This window comes from Mchenga conophoros, linkage group LG3, assembly GCF_057382185.1.
Source record: "Mchenga conophoros isolate Kocher_MC1m ecotype Shallow Benthic linkage group LG3, M_conophoros_male_GT1.1, whole genome shotgun sequence".
Classification (NCBI taxonomy): domain Eukaryota; kingdom Metazoa; phylum Chordata; class Actinopteri; order Cichliformes; family Cichlidae; genus Mchenga; species Mchenga conophoros.
In genome coordinates, this window is record NC_140528.1 from 67500125 (window position 1) to 67521383 (window position 21259).

At 43.1% G+C, this 21259-nt stretch overlaps 1 protein-coding gene across 3 annotated transcripts in view; it reads right to left on the reverse strand.

The window, feature by feature from the left end:
* arap2 (ArfGAP with RhoGAP domain, ankyrin repeat and PH domain 2) overlaps positions 1-21259 on the reverse strand; it is a 167618-nt gene that overhangs the window by 100402 nt on the left and 45957 nt on the right. For all 3 annotated transcript variants that reach the window (XM_085266827.1, XM_085266829.1, XM_085266828.1), the window contains exon 10: positions 7212-7318. In XM_085266827.1, coding sequence (XP_085122953.1) covers positions 7212-7318 — 107 coding nt within the window. The remainder of the gene's footprint in view (positions 1-7211; positions 7319-21259) is intronic.

Sequence of the window (21259 nt, forward strand, 5' to 3'; positions counted from 1 at the left end):
AGTGTGCGCAAGCCACAGGCTGTTTGAGTTCCACTCTGAAGCTGTGTGTGAGCACACATGCTGAAAACATGAAGTGGCCTTCAGCGGACACTGTAATCATTCCTCCCATTGGAAACACAAAAAAAGACCTCAACAACAATTACACTGAAAGTGATGGCAGACAAAATCCACAGTTAAAAAGAAATAATGTGCAAATACAACACCGGAGCCCGGCAGTTTTCACAGACAGGTGCAAACAGTAACGCGGCAGAAATGGACACGGGGACGGTGACTAGAGAAATATAACCACCATTTTAAGGGTCATTTTCCAAATTACGAACGCTTACTAGGGCTGGGCGATATGACCAAGAATTCATATCTCGATATTTTTTAGCTGGATGGCGATATAAGATATATATCTCGATTTTTTTTTTTTAAAGCCATAAGTTAAGAACAAAAAGAGAGTTCTAGTCACACTGTGTCCCAGATGTGGGCGCTTTTATTTACATACAGCGTAGATGTACATGAAGAAATTATTCAAAAATAAATTATCAGCATTTATTAAATAATCATGGTCCATAAATAAAAGAAAACAATGTTTTTTTGTGCATAACAAAAAGCTCACAATTGTGCAGTCAAAATGTAAACTAATAGACGCTGAGCATAGTAACAAAGAGACAGATTTCACAGCTGCACCACGTCTCTGAACAGGTGCCGTTTGTGGTCCTTATACACACACAGTACGGTAATATTACGTTGAAGCACAGTACGTATCACTCCGCGAGGCTCCTCCCCGGTAGCCCTAATCCTCCAAGACAATCCATCAAGCGGTGCAGCTCCGTAGCTTAGCAAAGTCATATTAAAACATTTTTTGACAGATTGCTGAGCGCTGTGTACCACATAAAATCGGTTCGCGGTCAGTAAGCACAACCAGAATTCATACATAAGGTGCACTGTCGAGTTTTGAGAAAATGAAAGGATTTTAGGCCGTGCAGCCCCTCCTGGCTGCATGTCGTTAGCGCGGTTAGCTCGTTAGCGCGGTTAGCTCGCTAACACGTTGACGCCGTCCAGCCCCACGCACGGTAACTCGCTAACGGAGATTTTCCGCTTTCATCTTGTCATTGCCTGCAGGTGAAGCTATGGGGGAGGCGGAGTTGTGTTCAGTGAAGGAGAGGCGAGGCCGAGTAACGTTGCGTAGAGACAAAAGTGGACGAAAGAGAGGCAAACCTGCGGCTCCACAAGTATAATTATAACGTAACATAGACTATATCGATATAAACGATATTGTCACATCTTATATCTCGTATGAAAATATATCGATATTTTTAAAAAACTCGATATATCGCCCAGCCCTAACGCTTACCCCTGGTGATTTCTAGCAATGATTTCTTAATGGCTTTAGAGAGAGCTTTTTTATTTTTACGCTATCCACCTCAAGATCGCTTTCTGTTCACTTGATACAATGCAGCTGAAAGGAATCAGTGGGCAACAGATTACATTTGAAAAACTTTACAGTAATGAGTCCTTCAAAAACCAAAGCTCCCGCACTCAGAACAGCCCAAACACCAGGCTGCCGAGAGCTTTCATTACCAAATACTTTCTGTCCAAGGCAGAAAAATTGTGAAACTGTCCAAAGACCTCAATACACATCAGACAAACAAAAAACAAAGCAGACAAACATGGATTTTCTCCAATATGCCCTTGAGCTAGGCATTTATCTGCAGCTTTACTGTAGCACAAGTGTGTTCTGATCATGAGCCCAAAGTTTTTCTCTCTCCCCAAAGTTGAACGTCTTTGCCTGCCGACGTCTCCTCTCCTCTGTGCCTCATTGTCATTCCCTCTACTCTTAAAAGTTTGCTATTGTATCCAACACAACGGACCGTCCACTTAACGGCAGCGAAAACAATAGAAAAGCCAAAGTGAGTCTCCACAGCTTAAAGTGATTAGATGAATTTCTCACTAATCCCCACCTTGAGCAGGTAGGAGAACGCTCCCAGGGCTACCAATCGATTTGATACACACTCTCACACAGAGATACACACACACTCTAACCTTTTCTAAAATCATCTCATCAAAACTATTCGGGAGCTCATTTGTGTTCGGTTTTTTGGGGGTCCTTACAAAATGGCAATTACATCCAGCGTATTAACGAAGGTGCCAAACGATGGGACCATTAAGGGAGCTGACACAAACAGATCGATCGGATATACAACAGACACGTGGAGGAATGAGAGCAAAAATAAAAATCTTTACGCGAGGCAACGGGCAACACAAAAAAAAGAAGAAAGAAAGAAAAAAAGGAAGGGCTGAAAAGAGGAAACGGTGCAAAAAGCACACGCAAACAAACGAGCCGTGCTTTGTCCAGGCAGCTGTGACGGTTGTATTCTAAATGGGCCATTACAGCACAAACAAGCAGCACGCTCATTGATCGCAGGCCCACAGGACTCGAGGCACCTGAAAGGCTTTGTGCCCTACAGAGGCAGAGATACCTGTACAAAGCTCCCAGAGGAGACTTCATAAAAAAGCATGGTGATCGTGTACGCCCCGCTATGATCAATATGTTTATAGTTTGTAAGAGGCGGATGCGGTGAGTTACAAGATGCTCCGTCACAGTGATTTGACAGGAGTGCTGCTAAATGCGGTAAAAGCAAACTTATGAAGAGTTTCTCTTTTGTCTCATTAGAGCTCAGGCTTAACTTTGTGACACGGCTGCTCATTAGTTACACCCCAAAGGAAAACAAAGGGTAAAAAGCGCATACATTTGTATTAAATGAGCCTCCGGACTAAGACCACCAGGTACCGGAACAGCTTCTTCCCCACAGCTGTCAGACTCCTGAACTCTGCCTCCTGACATCTGACCCACGTTAAACTCATGGACTGAACATACACACACCCACAATGGACAACTGTACCCTCAAACACAATAATAACATGGACTGAACCACCACTCACAACCACTAGCACTTTATATAGCCTCTGTAGAAACTATCTACACCCTCACTTATCTTAACTGCACTACTGTATAGCTCTGTGTAAATAATCATTCTGTACATTCGATAATCTTTAATCCTACAACTGTTTACAACTTGCATAGTTCCCATTTCTGTATAGCTGTATATCTCAGATTTCTGTAAAGTTATTTATTTTATATTCTGTATAGTTTTTCATATTTATATCCTGTTCATATCCTGTACATAGCTTGTACTCACTACAGCCTGTACATACTTATAGTTATAGAATATTCACAACATACTTCATACCGTGTACATTATAACATACCATAATAGACCCATTTCTGTAATATACTCACATATCTATATTATTGCTAATATATATTGTAATATATCTATATCACTAAAGCACTTCTGGATGGATGCAAACTGCATTTTGTTGCCCTGTACCTGTGCATGTGCAATGACAATAAAGTTGAATTCTATTCTATTCTATTCTATTCTAAATGACTGACAATGAAAATAAGTTTGGTTCAATGGCTTTGACTGAGCTCCTGTTTAAGAAACTTTTTTTTTTGTTTGTTCAGATATGTAACCACTAAGGTCACGTTCACATCTGTGGTTCTGCTCAGCTGGTCCAGAAATGAAATATTAAATTTGCAGCCTCGTTATTTAGATCTGCCACAAACAAACCACGAGGAGTAAAAATGGAGCCTGGCAGACCGACAGGTAACTCGCTGATTGGGCGGGCTTAATGATGAAATCCTGCATCATCGTTGCAGGGCAAAAAAGTTGGTCAAGTTGTTTTGTCCAGGTTGCATAACAGAGCAATTTGTTTCAGTCTCAGTTTGTCTGCCATGAATTAATCGTTTGGTCTGCAAAATATCCTACAATGGCAAAAAATGTCCATCAATGTTTCCTTGAAGGCGAGGTAAGGTTTGCAAATTGCTTCTCTTGTCTGTTGATAGACTGAACATATTCAACATCTACTACAGAAGACCAAGATGATACTCAATTATGTATTTCATCGAGTCCTTGCAGATTAATTTGTTTATGAAAAAACTGATCATTTCAGCTCTAAATCTCTCAGCTGTTTTCAGAATCGTGCACATTTATCTGAAGAGAGCCAAAAAAGTAACGACTAATGTTTAGTATTATTAGTAGGAAGAAGCATTGCTTCTCTTATACCATGTGTAACAGGCAAATCGTGTTATCATTTTTATTATTATTTTTACCTCTCAAAGAACAAAGTCTATGATTATACCAGTGGACAACGCCTTCGCTATTACAGTAATGTCCACAGGTTCCTGGATGATGGCCCTGTTTTATGTGACTACAGCAGATGGTCTCATTTTTATTTTAGTTTCACCACATCTAGGTTTAGCTTTTAGTTTGGTTTTAGTTAACTATAATAACCTTCATAGTTAGGCTAACTTATGATAAGATTGTTGTCCGTATTTTACTTTTTATAATTGTGTTTTTGAATGATTTAGATTAACGGTCACCGACAGGAAATACTTCATCTTTGGAGGTCAGCTATCAGCCACTCGTGACACTTCCTATGGAGTTCCACAGGGCAGCTATCTGAGCCCGTTAATGTTCTCACTATACATGTGGCCGCTTGTTAATCAGACAGCATAATATTTGCTACTGTGGTTATGCAGATGATACACGGCTATATGTTCCTGTAGAGGCAGTGATGCTTTGACTAAACTCTCTATTACTGTATTTAATTGGCAGTAATATCAAATATTATCTATTCAGAAGTTTGGGACATTAGCAACGAGTGTAAAACCACAAGTTAAAAGTTTTCTTTCTCATTCAGATTTGAGCTTTAAAGCTCATATTAAATCAAACAGTCATTTAAGTGATTAAAATGCAACTTTAATTCAAGGGGTTTAACCAGGTATTGTTACAGCCATTTTTATACATTTGGAGAGCCTAACCAGCAACAGTATGATGGCCAGGTGAGGACTGTTTTATCAAAAATTAAGTATAGAACTTGCATTTGGTACTAGAACTCTCAATATGACGTACCAAGAGATGTTAGTGCAGGTGAGGGAGACCATCATTACACAGAAAATACTACATAAATCTACCAGGAAAACAGCAAAAACGTTAGCAGCGGCCAAAGTTAACAGTCTGCAACAATCTTCTCAAGAATAAATGCACCGACCAGCTGACCATGACAACTAAACTAGATGATTACAGGATTGTTTTCTCAGTCTGGAAAACTCCTTCACAACATCTAATCAAGTCAAAAACACTCTCGAGGAGGTAGAAATATCATCATCAAGTGTCTACAATTACTGGTTACACTTAAGAATAAGGAGGACGGATTAGAGACTGCCAGAAAACATCTACACATTTCTAGTGTTTAATGACCATGTGACACCTGGTAGAAGCAGCAGGATGAACTGTGCAGTGTACAGGGCTTTACTGCCCGCTCAGATTCAGACAAATGCTACAAAAGTGCCTGGATAATGAACCAAAGCATATTGCAGGAGTCTCACGAGGCAATTGGATATTTTTCAATGGCCAAGTCAGTCATCTGATCTCAACCCAAAAGGGCAGCTCATCAGTTATTAAATACAAAACTGAATGCAGAGACTCACAAACAAGCAGCAACTGAAAGTGACTGCAGCAGAAGCCTGGTCTAACCAGAACCTACAGGGACAAGAGAGTAACTGTAGAGCCAGATCACTCGCATATCACAGTTACTTGGTTATATTTGCACATAAGCACCTTATAAGTATATTTATTGCCTCCTTGTGTGTGCACACAGTGTACATGTGCATGCCCTGTACTAGAAAATATATCTGTGAAACTCCACAACACTTAATACAAAAAACATATATATTGAAACAAAACTGCTGAACACAATGAGCTTAGAGTAGCTAATTAACATCATGATGATATAATTAGGTGAACAGCTGAAACTTGCACACGCTGAATTGTGCGCACTAAATCAAATACCTGTCTTTGAGGTTGATGAACTGCAGTTGTTTTCTTTATGCACCACTGCTGATATATGTGGGGGGGGGGGGGGGGGGGGGGGGGGGGGTTTCCACCCCTCAATTTTCAGCAGTTTTCTTGCCTGTGGCATCTACACCGTTATATGAAGATGAAGCATGGTTGTGTTTTCACAATTTTTGTCATTGACTTGGTACTTAAGCCAAGACTGCAAATGCATCTAATAAGTCAAGGATTTAGCCATGAACTTGCTGAGACCTGACAAAAGAGGCATCTTCAATCACTGCAATATAGCAGAGATGCAGTTAATGTGTGGCTGTTATTGTGTAGTTTGACTCCACTTTTTCAGAGGCTCTGCTAAAACAGTGTTTTAAATCATTTTCACTAACAAAGTAACACTTCTCATCCAGCTCCCTTCATCAGCACATTTGACTGTATCAGCTTAATTGAACTCTTGTTTTTCACAGATAAGGAGCGAGGGATAGTTTTCTTTTTGCACATTTCATAAAAATGAAGGGAGGAAATGAAGTGAGGTGTTAGGCAGGTAGCACGTACAAAAAGAACAAAAACAGAAAGAAATCAACTTCTTCCAAACAGCTACATCTCATTAATATTCACTCCCAAAAAATACAAGATACTGGTGAATAAATTCTCCACCTCTGTTACAAGAAAGAAAGAGGCCACTATGTGAATATTATTTGACTGAAAGTTCCCTAAACTCTTATCATACTGTGTGACTGTTAATACCCTCAATATATGAGAGCAGCTTAACTAAAACCCCTGTCCTCACCCTTTACTGTAGCCGTAATGGATGGTTTGTGAGATATGACTTCTGAGATTAGAGTAAAGTGTAACAAGAGACTTATTGTAAGGACATTTCCTAAACTGTGTGGCTAGAATTAGAAGATGATCCTGCAGGATTTGTTTGTAAGAGAACTGGAAATCATGTCTTGACTTCCCACAGCCTCCTATGGTAAGATTTAAACAAATGTGGAGGTGTACAATGTCAACCTGGCTAAAAGAGAGTCTGTATCGAAGGCGAGGGGCGCCATCATTTCCAACATTCGTCTTTGAGAAGATGAAAAAGAAATAAGAAGCAGAGTATGTGTTAAGGTAAGAGCTGAAAGATCAAACGGATAGAGTGCACTCTTCTCTCACACACATAAAAAGACAAATCAAATATCACGTGCAGCCGAGCATGAATAGCTCTTTGTTGGTGGAAAAAGCGTGCAGAAACATGCCAAGATACATGCCGTACACATGCTGGTGAGGCAGCCGTGCACAAACACAAATGAAGAGTAGACATACCAGAAGTTTTTGAAGGGCGTGTTGATTTCAAAGCCCCTGCGGTCCACGTCTCTGATGTTGGCAGCGGTCAGTTCCACTTCAGCGACAGCCAGCCCCGCTTTGTAATCCTGAAAATCACAAACACAAAGATAGAAAAAAAATGATAACCATTTAACAGATTGTTCACATTTTCTCAGCAAAAAATATAAAAAGGAACCGTTTATCCTCTTCTTACATTACAGGATTGAGTGTTTACCTCACTGTTAAATATGGAGCTAAAGCCACAAGATCGTTAGCCTAGCATTAAGGCTAGAACCAAAGAGAAACAACTGGACACAAACACTCGTTATTTCTACATTTTTTTTTTCATTATTCTTTTCACCTGCATCTTTGCAACAAAACAAACAAGCATGACCAAACGTTTCGTAACTCAGAATACACAAAACATAAGTCTTTCTTTTAAATTTTTAACAGAGAGGCTAGCTAAGCTAAGCTAATATTACATGACATTTACGCTAACATCATGTTTGGAAAGTACACAATTAAATACCTTGAATCTTCTCAGCTTAGTCTTAATAAGGATGCAAATAAGTATTTTAATGAATTAAAATTCACTGTACTTTGAATTGCTTTTTAAATTTTTATTCTAGCTCATCAAACAAGCTAATAATCTCAGCGTTCTCCTACAAAGAGAAAGAAGTCTGGGGCTTTTCTGTGTGGGTTTTACATGTTCAACCCATGTCTGTGGAGTCTCTCCAGGTACTTCAGCTTCCTCCCACAGTCCAAAGACTTACATTTGGTTAGATTATCTAGTGATTATAAATTAGCCATATGTATGAATGTGACCATGAATTGTTGTCCATTTATATCTGTTATCCCTGCAACAGCCAGTTCAGGGTGTAGCCTGTGTCTTGGCCCTTGTCTCTTAGCCCTCCATGACTCTCCATGACTCTCAACTGGATAGCTGGAAGAGAATAGATGCATGAATAGATGGATGGATGGAAGGATGGATGGATGGATGGATGACCATTATAAATGCAGATATTGAAAGACTGGAAAGTAGCTAATATCGGCCTGCTGCCAAACCGGTCGGACTCTATTAATGTTGTGCTTATTTGCCTCTTAAAGGCCCCTTTTATCTTCTTAGTAAATAAATAAGCATCAAAATTGATTGTGAAGTGTTGGCCTAACATGGCATTCTGAATTGTACTGAAGCAAACTGCGAAAGTTTTTTTTTCCTCACTAAAAGAGTGTTACTTTCCTGTACATCTTTATTTCCCCCACTTTTAAAGCACAGACATATGCTTCAAGTTGAAAATGAATGCAGAAAATATTAAAAACAATGTTCCCTAAGGGGCCCTGCAAATATTTGGCTTCAACCACTGGGCAGCACTTCAAGCCCCTTCTGGTCAAATTACAGATCCTGCTTAATAAGGTGGGATCAACAGGTCAGCTCATTAAAGTCGCAACCTGTTACTCAAATGAGGCTTGAATGTCAACACTGAGGAAGAAGCACAGTCACAGCTGTATATTATATAGTATATACATAAACACACACAGGAAGTGGATATAATGTTAGACTCGTGAGAGGGACCTGCTGAACTGTCATTGACTTTCTTCCTCTCCTCACCAGTGACGCACAAACTGCCTCTGTATGTGGTGTGCGTGTTTGTGTGTTGCAGAGATACACCGGGATAAGTGTGTATGTGTGTGAGACACATAGAAAGCAATAGAAACCAGAAAGAGATAGGGAGAGTATACCTGCGCATAACAGCAAAGCTCTGTTAAAGCCAAAAGTTTCATCTCGGGAATCCAAACCAACCCGAGCTTTCAGCTTCAATGTTTTCTGAGGCACATTTCAGAAAATAGGGGTTATGTGCAAAGGCACAGTTTTCACAAGTTCCACTGTAACTCTACATGCCCCTCCCTTCTCCCACTTCACCCTCAACACTCACAGCAGTTTAGACCATTTTCTATAGCCTAGAGCTCCGAGCCAGAAAGAGACGGAAAAACAGACGGGGAGACGGAAGAAGCGCACCCACTCCCACACATATAAGCAAAATATCAAAACAGAGCCGAAATCCGAGGGGTTCCAACTTTACAGTAAAGAATAATACACACTCGAAAGCATCCCTGATGCACTGAGACAAAGCCAAAAAGACGTGACTCAAAAAGATGAGGGTGACAAAGAGCGCGAGAACACAGAGGAAGGGAGAGACCGGTGAGAACGTGCATGTGAAGGGAGGTCATGATAATCCTCACTGAGAGTGGGTGAGACAGGCGAGGGGTCAGCTGAGCAGTTGACAGAGAAAGTGCGTGTGTTTGTGTGTAAAAAGCCAGAATAAAACACCATCTTCACAAATACTCCAACAGCGAATTACAAATACTGCTTAAGTGAGGAGCACTAAACGCTGCCACGCTGTGCCAGCTATAAATCATGTGTGTTTTCTGCGCTAACTGTTCTTCAGCAGCGAAAACAATTTGCACTAATTACGCCCAAACAAAGGAGGAAATGAATCTACGCCATCGACGCTGATTAGGCGCTTTTTTTGGAAACGCACGACCTAGCGGTGAGAAGACGCGCGCACGTGTGTGTGCGCGTGTTTGTGTGTGTGAAGGAGAAGAGCGCTGCCATATCTCTTGCTAAATAATTAGCAACCACCTTCTCAGAGCAGCCAGATTTTACAGATTGCAATCCAAGATGGAAGTTTACTTAAATATTTTTTCATGCTGCAGCATTTCCAGCCTGATCTTTTTGCTATTGTGTGGGCTGGATCAATTGAGGCTAATGTTGTCAAAATCTTCATTTGGCCATCGTTAGCCCCAATTAGACTACTTCAAACAAATTTAGAGGACTGTAGTGAAAAGCGCGACCAATTATTCTCCCGTCCCACAGTTCCGCGCAACGATACCAGGAGAGGACAACGAGGCAGCGTCATGCGGAGATCCCGTGAAGCTTTATGAGTAATTAAGACCCTTTGATTTCACAAGAGGATGACATAAGCGACGGAGAGAAAGAGAGAGATAATGTGAGAGTGAGGCTTGTATGGCCAGGTCCTAATTGAGCTGAAACTTTTGACGCGAGGGCCTCGAGGGCAGCAAAAACTTGCCTCTCTCTCCTATCAATTACAGCCGTGTACAGTTGTTGCTCTTTTAAGTTCAGCGCGTTCAGAGGTTTGAAGACGCATGACGCTGTAATGAGAGCGTGGGGCTCATGGAGTAGAAATGCAGTCTCCTTCAAAGCTCGCAGTTGCCGTCCGTTCAGATCAGCAGAGGAGCTCGATGTGGCGTTATAAAAGAAAACACACGAAAAGCCCCGCAGAAGGACAAACGATTTACATGGAAGAAAAATAAATGACAGCAGAAGGATGTCTGCATGTGTACGCGTGCATGCAGGCATGAGTGTTCACGCCTGTCTGAATGCATGTGCCGAGAGGGCAAAGCAGTCACCTATATCTAATGACCCTCATCTCACTCGGGCAGCCAATTAGAGAGTTGGGTGTTAGCGGCCGTCCAGCCCTCACCACTCGTTACCTACCCAATATGTGCTGCAGCCTCCTGCCCTCTCCAATTAATTCACCAAGTATGGAGGGATGGAGAGAAGAAGCAAAGGCATTAGAGGTAAAAAAAATAACCCTTTTTACAACTGCTGAGGGGTAGGAGGCATTAATGGCGCTTATAGGAGGAGAGAGAGGGGAAAAGGCCCTAAGGCGAATGTTCTCACGCATGTGTATGACTTACTACTTGTGGTCCATATGCAAAGCATCTCAGGGAGGTGAAACTAATTTTTTATTTAAAAAAAGTAAAAAAAAAAAATCAGCTCATATCAACAAAATCTCGAGAACTGTTACAAGGCGTGAAGGACAAAGTCTCGCTCACGCTTAACCTCGTGAATTCTGCACAAAGGCCGTTTGGAATATTCCAATTATTTCTCTCAGAGCTTTCCAAGTCAGTCGCTTCTCAGCACAGAGCCGCTCTGAAAGAAACCCAGACAAATAGAGGCAGGGCTCCACGTCTATCTCCAATTCCATGACCACTCAACCACTTAAAGCTGCTCTAAAAGCATGCAGGGTAACACCGTCTCACACAGAGGTAGGCGAGTTTAAAAGAGCACACATGGAGACAAAAGACTATTTGATTATTTTAAACATCGGGCGGCGAGGCAGCGAAGGGCAGCGACAGGGTGGAGAACACGGAAGTCACATGAACGCATGAAGACAAGAGTTTGATGTCTTCAATTTCTGTATTCCTCAAAGTCGGTTGAGGGCGCGTTTCAACCAACAACCAATAAAACACACATTTTTGGTCATTTGGTTAAAACATTTTCACAGAGCTTGACTGGGGATCCTGCAGGTAGCTGTAAAGACTTTTAAGACTCTCACAGCTCTTCCATCGTGAGATTGTCTGGAAAAAACATAAAGATCATAGGTTTCTGTAACTAATAGCACATGACTCCAACGAGCGTCAGTCCACCCGGACCTTAGCATGCACAGACCTCAATCAGGGGGACTTTGATTATTCTGAAACTTTTATTCTAGCTCCAGTAGAAGGTCAGATTCATTTGGTTTATTTCCCCCATCAGCCTCAGCTGCTCTTTGTTCTAATTAACAAATGCTAGCATGCAAACACACAATTAATACCACTTTCAGACAGCTACAAGAAGCATCGCAAGTAATCTTCTCGGTGCAACCTTCATTTGACTACAGCTGACAGCGTCTGCCCACAGACCTGACAACACACGACAGTGTCACAAACACACAAGACAGTCATGAATCTTTATTTGTGTGCAGCTGAGATCAGATGAGTCCTGAGTGTGCGTGCAGCAATGACTAGGAACAGCAACGTGTTTGCTGGGCACTGCAGCAGGTGTAAACTTACTGCATGATGGTGTTTGATTACAATAAAGTTAAAATTATTGAAAGTGCAACCCCACCGTGAGCTTTTGTCTAGTCGCAATTTGTGGTCACATTCAGTTTTAGCTTCACATGCTGTCTGGTCCATTTTCTCGACTCACGATGTTACTGAAAATAGTGTGATGGCAGCGCAGGCTTCAAGGCTGTCTATATGTGATAGACAACAACTGCGAACAGAGACACAAACCTTTGGCAGCGAAACGCTTTTATATTCAGATTGGCAAGAGGTCAGTAATGCTTCTTTTCCACTAGCGCCTTACTCCAGGGGTGTCCAACTCCATCCATCGAAAGCTGGTGTCCTGCAGGTTTTAGATGTGTCCTTGATCCATCACAGATTTCAATGACTAAATTATCTCCTCAACATTTTTTGAAGTTCTCCAGAGGCCTGGTAATGAAGTAATCATTTGACTCAGGTGTGTTGACCCAGGGTGTTATCCAAAACTTGCAGGACACCGGCTCTCGAGGCCTGGAGTTGGCCACCCCAGGCCCCTGGCCTCAGCTGGACTCTGTTCTTAGGGATTTCCATTAGGTGGTAGTCCCCAGTACCAAGTACCAAGTACCTTTTATAGTACCTACTTGGCAAGAGTTCCAAGCTAAGTCAATAGGTACACGACGAGGTGCAGACGTTTTAGTGACAGATCAACCAGCTGGTATACAATCGCCTCAATGCCCTCCATTGTATGTATCATACAAATGAAGTCATGATACTTGAGGTCGCCTTGCTATAACAATCCCACCCACATTAAAACGCCTGAAACTGAATAAAGTCAAGTCGAGTCGAGCAGGTGCTAGTAAAAAAGAGGCCTAACGTGACTGGGTATAAAAAGAGCACCTTAGACAGGCAGAGTTTCTCAGAAGTAAAGATAGGCAGAGGTTCAACAATCTGCAAAACTCTCTCTCCAGTTTCAGAATGATGATGTGCAGACTGGTTATCTCTCATCATCCACAGTACGTAATATGAAAAGAGAAATCTGTGCAAGTAACATGGTAACATCTAGAAAGGCACCATCAGACTAACATATGGTCGCGTCAACACGACGTCTTTTTCAGGGAGAGCCTTGAATATTTTTTGCCCCCTCGCTAGTCTGATGATTACATTTGTTCTGTTTGTTGTGTCTTTGAATACATAACCAGTAACCAGCTCACCAAAGCTTGTTTTAGTCTTATTGTGTTAATAACCAATCAAATTAGTACTGTCAAAAAAGTGGTCTGTACTGATGAACCCAGAGAGATTCATTACCCCACAGTGCAATTACCTTCTGACCATTTTTAGCATCTTGAATGTTTTAGTTTTTCTGCAACTAAGCGGCCTTTGGTGCTCTCACTGCTACATTTCAGCAGGCAGCTAAGACAGGAAAGTACCACTGAACACAGGATAGTATTTAGTAGCTAAAAGGAACAGTATTTAATTTGTAATTAGTCAAACATTTTCCATTGCAATCAACTTAATATGCAAGTGTTGTAATCACGGCTTCCAAGTATGAAAAGAGAAAGAAAGGCAGGTGTAAACTGCTCTTGTTACACAGCAAAAGATTTGAATTTGTTATCTTTCAGCTAAATCAGGTATGAAGACAAAAAACGAAGAGCCTTGATCTCAAATTCAGTCGCAGCATCAGTGCTACAAAACGGCCTCGAAGTCTCTGGATGATGTTAAGTCTCACAGAGAAGATCTTGTGAAGAGTAGAGAATTTAATTAAAGCAAAGATTAATTAAAATTTCAGTCGCAATCTCATTGTGTACTCTCCCCCCCCCCCCCCCCCCTCCTTCCACCAGGAAAGGCTCTACTGCATGTTGAAAGTTTTCATTTCAGCTAAGATTTAACTTGGAACTGGGAGGAATTCTAAATTATACACAAGATGACAGCGAGAAATATGATCATTCAACCATCAATCAATCCCTCAGCTACCAGAGTGAAAACAAAGTGGGCAACACTTGTGATGTACGACACGATAAGACATGAAACAAGTCACTCTGCTTGTGCCAATTTGCCTATGCAGGGCATGGCAGAGAGATGGTTCTCAGAGTAACCGTGTGTGTGTGAGAGACACACTTTGCGCACTGTCTGACTTTCTTTACCTTGGTGTTTAAGTGACCTTAACCACAGCTCCATCACGGGGCTTACGGTCCATGAGAAATGGGGTAGGGGTGTTGAAGGAGGAGCTGGGAGGATGATGTTTCCAATAGCTCGTTCATCATGTTAGATTAAATACTCCACTCCACTGAACTTGAACAGGGCTATGGTCTACCTCCCTCCCTGTGCTCTTGCTCTCCATCACTCTCTCCTTTTCTTACAAAACCACCAACGCTCGATTCTCACTCATGCAAGCCCTGCACCGAACTGGTCTTTCCACCCTGTTCACTTCATCTTCCTACTTCCATCTCTCAGTTTCTGACTCTTAAGTCTCTTGTCTTTCATTTGCCGCCTGCTTTCCTCCCTGCAAAATGCACCGCAGCTGCTCCTGCATTTATGCCGAGGATTTAGCTTGTAAGCTAAAATAATACAATTAATTTGTTCACTCCCCGATTCTCTCTTTCCCTCCGATTCTCCCGCTGTCTCAGATCAAGGAAGTGGAAATGTGCTGACAAGGAGTGATACCCAAAAGAGAATTCTAACAAAGATGTTTGTTCAGGCTAATGAAGAAAATAATGAAAGGCAAACAACAAAACTACAAGAGCGAGCGAAACGAAATGAGAGCCGAGGAGGGATGGAAATGAGTCGAATGCATGTAGCATTATCAAATATGCACACAAATACGTGTCAGGCACTTTAAGAAATAGTATCACGGCTGTGAGGTATCTTTCCATCTCAGATGTTATATCTCGCTGTCGGGACAGGAGCAGGCAGAGAACAGGGAAGCTGTACATGAACAGGGACTATCAGGGTTTAATTGGACTGACATCAAATATGAGAGACTCAAGGGAAACTTTAAGAGCAAACTTATCTCTTCTTTATTTTATGACTAAAATGGAGATGGAAGGTCCACAACAACAAAACAAAGCTGTACATTAACACCAAGTCAGCTACATCAGGGGCGTTTAATTATTTTGTTCCTATAACAAGCATGCTAATGTGCATGTAAAGTATTAATACCACCAAGAAGCCTCATGAGTACTTGTAATAATTGTACTTGTAATAATTTGAATATATACAAAGGAGCTTGCAAAGAAAAGTGAATATATACACTACTACAGTAAAGCTAAGTGGTTCATAGTTTATGGTGTAGCTGCTTTGAGTGTCATGTAAGCTTTCACTAGCCAAAATTAGCATTCAATTTAACGCTAGGATGCTGTAAAGTTGTAACTTACTAGCCAAGTTTGTAGGTTATCACTAGTGTTAGCTGCTAATGTCAGTTTAAACATTAAAAAAAACCCTTCAAAGTAAGATCACATGTTTTTCTTACAGAGTTTCATGCTAATTTCTCAGTGTGTCACATACAGCTAAATTAGCTTAGCATTAGCACCAAATCCAGACTGTACTGTCATCCCTATCCAAAATTTTAAAGTAAGCCTGCCAGCACATTTAACTGTTATACACAGATATGCATAATTTATATATGTGTGTGTGTGTGGTGGACAAGTTAGCATTACATGGTTAGCATCACATGGGTTAAGATGGCGGTGCGCATAGACGCAGCAGCTCACTGCTCCTCACGTTCAGTGTTTTGTTATTTTCTACGTATATGTGTGTGGGTAGGTAGGTGTGTTTTTTACTACTGTGTTGTGTTGTCTTGTTTGTGTTGTGTTGTCTTGTTTGTGTTGTGCTGACGCAGGACAGTTTCCAATTTCGTTGTACTATTGTTCGAGGTATGACTGTGCAGTGACAACAAAGAGTTATCTCTGTTATCTCTAAAGGTTTAAGTCACATTGATATGCGTTTCACCTTTCACACCCAGAAACCATGACCATCTTTTATGCCATCTGCTGTTAGTAAGTACATTTTCTCATCTTTGTAAGGCTAAATTACACTCCCTTCCACTCACGACAAGCTAAGCTAAGAACACTTTTAATAATATGTAAGTAGATAGATAGATAGATAGATAGATAGATAGATAGATAGATAGATAGATAGATAGATAGATAGATAGATAGATAGATAGATAGATAGATAGATAGATAGATAGATAGATAGATAGATAGATAGATAGATAGATAGATAGATAGATCTTTATTAATCCCTCGGGTGGGTTCCTCTGGGAAATTCGATTTCCAAAAAAGCACAGCACCGACAGAAGTTACAGAATATTTTATATATATATATATATATATATATATATATATATATATATATATATATATATATATATGCTACTATGCAAGTAACCCCGGCGGAAGGGGCTACATGAATAGGATGAGGGACCTATGGATTCTTCGATACCCAACATCCACAATGACGGCGAAACAACTAGTAGCTCAGTGTTCCAACATTCAAAAGAAGGGACTGCTCTCACAGCTAGAGATTGACGAGGTACAACACAAATGCTACGGCAAGGAGGAGTCAGGACGCCAGGTCAGGGGGGCAATATCATCACCCCCACCCGAGATTGGGTACATAGCCCCAAGTGCGATAGGAGAAGGATCGTTGAGTGCGAGAGGAACTGACCTGAAAAATAGGATCATGGCCAAGCTTGAAACCTGGATCCCGCGTAGCCGGTTACCAAGATTACGTGAAGTTCCCTCAGAAGGTCTGCTAGATGATGTTAATGCAGCACTACGGGCAATACCTACAACCACGATTACCGACACTAACAAGCTGATCTACAATACGGCAACAGTGATCAGTGAGATGCTTGGCTACAAGTTGAACAGCGACAAGGGGCAGTACCCTCCATGGAGAAGGAGGCTAGAGGGCAAGATCAAAGTAGCACGGAGGGAGGTTAGCCAACTAACGGAGTCGCAGAAAGGTGCGACAAATAAGGTGCCTAAGAAATACAGCAAGCTGTCCATACCTGAGGCCTTGGAAACTGCCAAGCAAAGACTCACAGCCTTGGCCAGCCGCTTGAGGAGGTACACCAGAGAGATAGAAGGCAGGAGAATAAACCAGCTGTTCTCCACAGAACCAGCAAAGGTGTACTCTCAGTGGCAAGGGAACAATAAGAGAACAGCACCACCAAGGCTGGAGACGGAGCAATACTGGAAGAGCATATGGGAGAAGGATGCAACCCATAACGGCAATGCTCAGTGGCTAGAGGATCTGAGGGCTGACCACAGCGACCTCCCTGAACAGGGTCCAGTAACCATCACAGTGGCAGATATCCAAGAAAGGGTCTCCAGTATGAAGAGTTGGACAGCACCAGGGCCCGACATGGTTCACGCCTACTGGCTGAAGAAGCTGACTGCACTCCACGAGCGTCTGGCAGCACAAATGAACCAGCTGCTAGTTAACGAGAGACACCCGGAATGGCTAACTGAAGGCCAGACGGTCCTGATCCCCAAGGACCCCAAGAAGGGACCGGTCCCCTCCAACTACCGACCAATAACCTGCCTCAGTACTACATGGAAGCTCCTGTCAGGCTTCCTATACACTGAGTGTGAGTGGAGCCCTCTACTGGTCCACCACACATGCCCCCCCCGAACACCCAGCAGAACTAGTCCAGGACCCGGGGCTTAAGCAAACGGCCGGAACGGCTGAACTGGGGGGGTGGGGAATTGACAGAGGGCAACCCAGCCCGGGAGCGAGGCTGGCACTGGCGGTCAGAAAAAGCTGCAGACGACTCGGACTCCGTTGATTTTGGGTCGCTCCTGGGGGGAAAAACAGAATCCATCAGCCCGGTGGCAGGTGGGCGGCCGCGGCGAGGGGCCTGGGCCGGGACCACCTGATCCTCCTGCATAACATGTGCAGGCTTAAGTCTGTCAACAACAACAACAACAACAATCTTTATTTATAGAGCACATTAAAAGCCCGGGGCATGCCAAAGTGCTTTACATGAAACAATAAAACAATAAAATGATTTACACTAAAACATCAGAATCATATAGGTGTGGGATTATGTTCACAGGTAAAAACCACTAATAGGAACAGTCAATAGCACACAGCTGTAGCAAAGAGAACTGTACCATCATACACAGTGATAGAGGACATAGGCAACGCAACAATAAAATAATAAAATAATTAAGACTATAACGTCAGAGTCATATAAGTGTGAGATTATGTTCACAGGTAAAAACCACTAATAAGAATAAACTATAGCACAGAGCTATAGCAGAGTAAAGCTGTAAAGCTGAACCATCAAACACAGTGATGGAAAACATTGACAGCACAGGACAGCGCAAAACAACCAGACACATTAGAACATTAGAACAACACACTAGAAGCAAGGCGAGAAATTAACTGGTAGGAAAAGCAAGTTCAAACAGATATGTTTTAAGCCGTGATTTAAAAGATTGAATAGAATCAGACGCCCGGATGCCAATCGGGAGACTGTTCCACAGCTCAGAGACAACCTCCTGCCGACCGCCAAAGTCCAAAATGAAATGTTTGTTGCCTGGTTTAAGAACCCTGTATGGCGGACGCAGCGGAGTCCTATGGGCATTGTGCCTGACGAAAACGAAACGAGCAGAGTCCAACGAACTCGGAACAAAAGTGTCAGGCAGGCAGTGGTGCACAGGACCTTGGGGGGCGAAAAGGCAACAAAGAGGTATCGAAACATGGGGGAGGGCTCTCAGGTAAGAATTCCCCGGGGACCTGGAGAGGCTGGCCGAGGACCAGTTCAGCCGGGGAAACCCCGAGGTCTTCTTTAACCGCGCTACGCAATCCCAGCAAAACCAACGGAAGACGGTCGACCCATTCGCCACTTGTTAAGGAAGCCCGGAGCGCGGCCTTAAGTGACCGGTGAAACCTTTCGCACATCCCATTAGCTTGCGGGTGGTATGCTGTGGTGCGGTGGACCTTGACTCCCAGGCCGTCAGCCATAGCAGACCGAAGTTCAGAAACAAACTGGGGGCCCCTGTCTGAGGTAATGTCAGTAGGAGGCCCGAAACGTGAAACCCACGTTGACAAAAATGCCCTGGCCACCGTCACCGCTGTCGTGGACGCCAGGGGTACCGCCTCCAGCCACCTGGTCGTGCGGTCCACCACAGTCAAAAGGTGCGTGAAACCCTGTGACTGCAGCAAGGGACCAACCAGGTCCACATGAACGTGATCGAAACGCCTACCCGGGACACGGAAAGGTTCGAGGGGTGCCTGTGTGTGCCGGTGGATTTTCGAGCAATGGCATTGCAGACAGCAACGCGCTCTGTCGTCAAAACGCTGATGGTAGAAACAGATGCTCTGTACACGGTGCCGGCGTGTAGCAATCCCTGCCATCAGCAAGGAGGCGTGGAAGGTGCCGCCGGCGAGTCCGTAGCCAGGGCGTGAACGTCGAAAGTGCGGCTAGCCAGGAAAATGCAATCCGCTTCTTCAGCCAGGGAGCGATAATCCTTCGCAGGCAGAAGTGGGGAGTTTGCGAGGACAGCTCTCACGGCAGCCGGTAGTTGGCGGAGGAAGAGGTGGGCGAAGAGGAAACCACCGTCATCCGGCCCGATCAACGATAGCATGTTCTCCATGAGCTCGAGCGCGGTACCGCCACCCAAGCCTGACAGGTTGAGGTGCTTTTCGGCTCGTCCAGTGTCGGAGAGGGCATAGCGCCGAAAAAGCAGCTCTTTGAGGGCGGCATATTTCCCTTGGGCAGGTGGGTCCCGGAGGAGTGCCATCGCGCGACGGGTGGCCAGCGGGTCGAGCGAGGCCACTACATGGTGATACTTCGTGTCGTCAGCCGAGATGCTGCGAAGGGCGAACTGAGCCTCCACGTGTACAAACCATGACGGGGGGTCATGGAGCCAAAAGTCCGGCAGTTTCAGCGCCACAGCGAACGTAGCTGCAACAGGAGGCGGAGGTCCCGCAGCCGCTGATGCATCCATAACGTTATCTGCGGCTCGTTGCATGCTCGAGTCAGGGGTCACCAATGTGGAGGTAAGCATCAACGACACAGAGTTCTCAGTTCTCACTCCTTTATTCGTCTCCAACATCAACTGCGCATATCGCGCCACAATACACAGGAACACACTTCCTATACACTGGGTGTGAGTGGAGCCCTCTAGTGGTCTACCACAACGTCTTCAATTAGTGCATTTTTATCTGGGAGTAAAACAGGCTAAAAATAAAACATAAATGCGCAAAAAGTAAAAACATTAAAAAGTGTTTTCTAGAAAATACATTAATTAAAAAAGCACATTTTAATCTTCCATACAAGCCATCTCTCTCTCTCTGCTTCTAATGTATTCACTCATTAAAGAACAAACAGGTTGGGTGCTAATTCTCTCAGCATCTGAGATTCAGTAATGATGAGTGTAAACAGATGAAAACTGCTACAGTTTAAGGGGTCACGTCAACAATATGCTAACAGTACAAGTCTCATCGCCACTGGAACAAACAGTGGTAGGTATTTTTGTCCTGCCACTGTTTGGACCATAACAAACTTATCTCAGTGTATCACCTTTGAATAGGGCCAACTTCTCTTATTCTCTGCTTAGCTCTCCTCCTTCCCCGTCTTGCGGTTCTGCATTAAACACTCGCATAAATATGCGATCGGATGAGGTGCTGCAGTTGGGAGAATCCTTGCATGTTAATAACACTGAAACAATAACACTGTGACACCTGTCTGCTCCTGACAGCTTGCATTCAATCGGATGAAACTGCAGTTGCACGGAGACAAGTGTGGGCTTCGACTCGCGTCCGCAAATTAACAGAACGCTGACAGCCATCAATAGCAGACATATGGACAGATGGTCAGAAGTGTAAGAATTTCAGCGGGCGATACACTTGTCTGTCTGCAACTCTCTCTCTCTTTCCTTCTTTATAATCCGCCTTTGTCTCACTCTTCAAATGTTTTCCAAACGCTGTATGCGAAAATGTCATCCAAAACAATTAATGAGCAAAAACAATAAGCAGAACATACTTTGAAGAGAAAACAATCGAAAGAATCATAGTGCACATGCTAGCTCCAATCTGTCTGTATGGCTAAAAATATGTAGATGTACTTATCCTCCAAAATGCCGTGAACCTGCCACGCGTGCCTGTTATGTGAGAATTTTAATTAGACTTAGACAAACAAATAAACCCCGACACATGCACTCAATAACATACTAATCATATGAATGCCAATTAAAATATCTGAATGA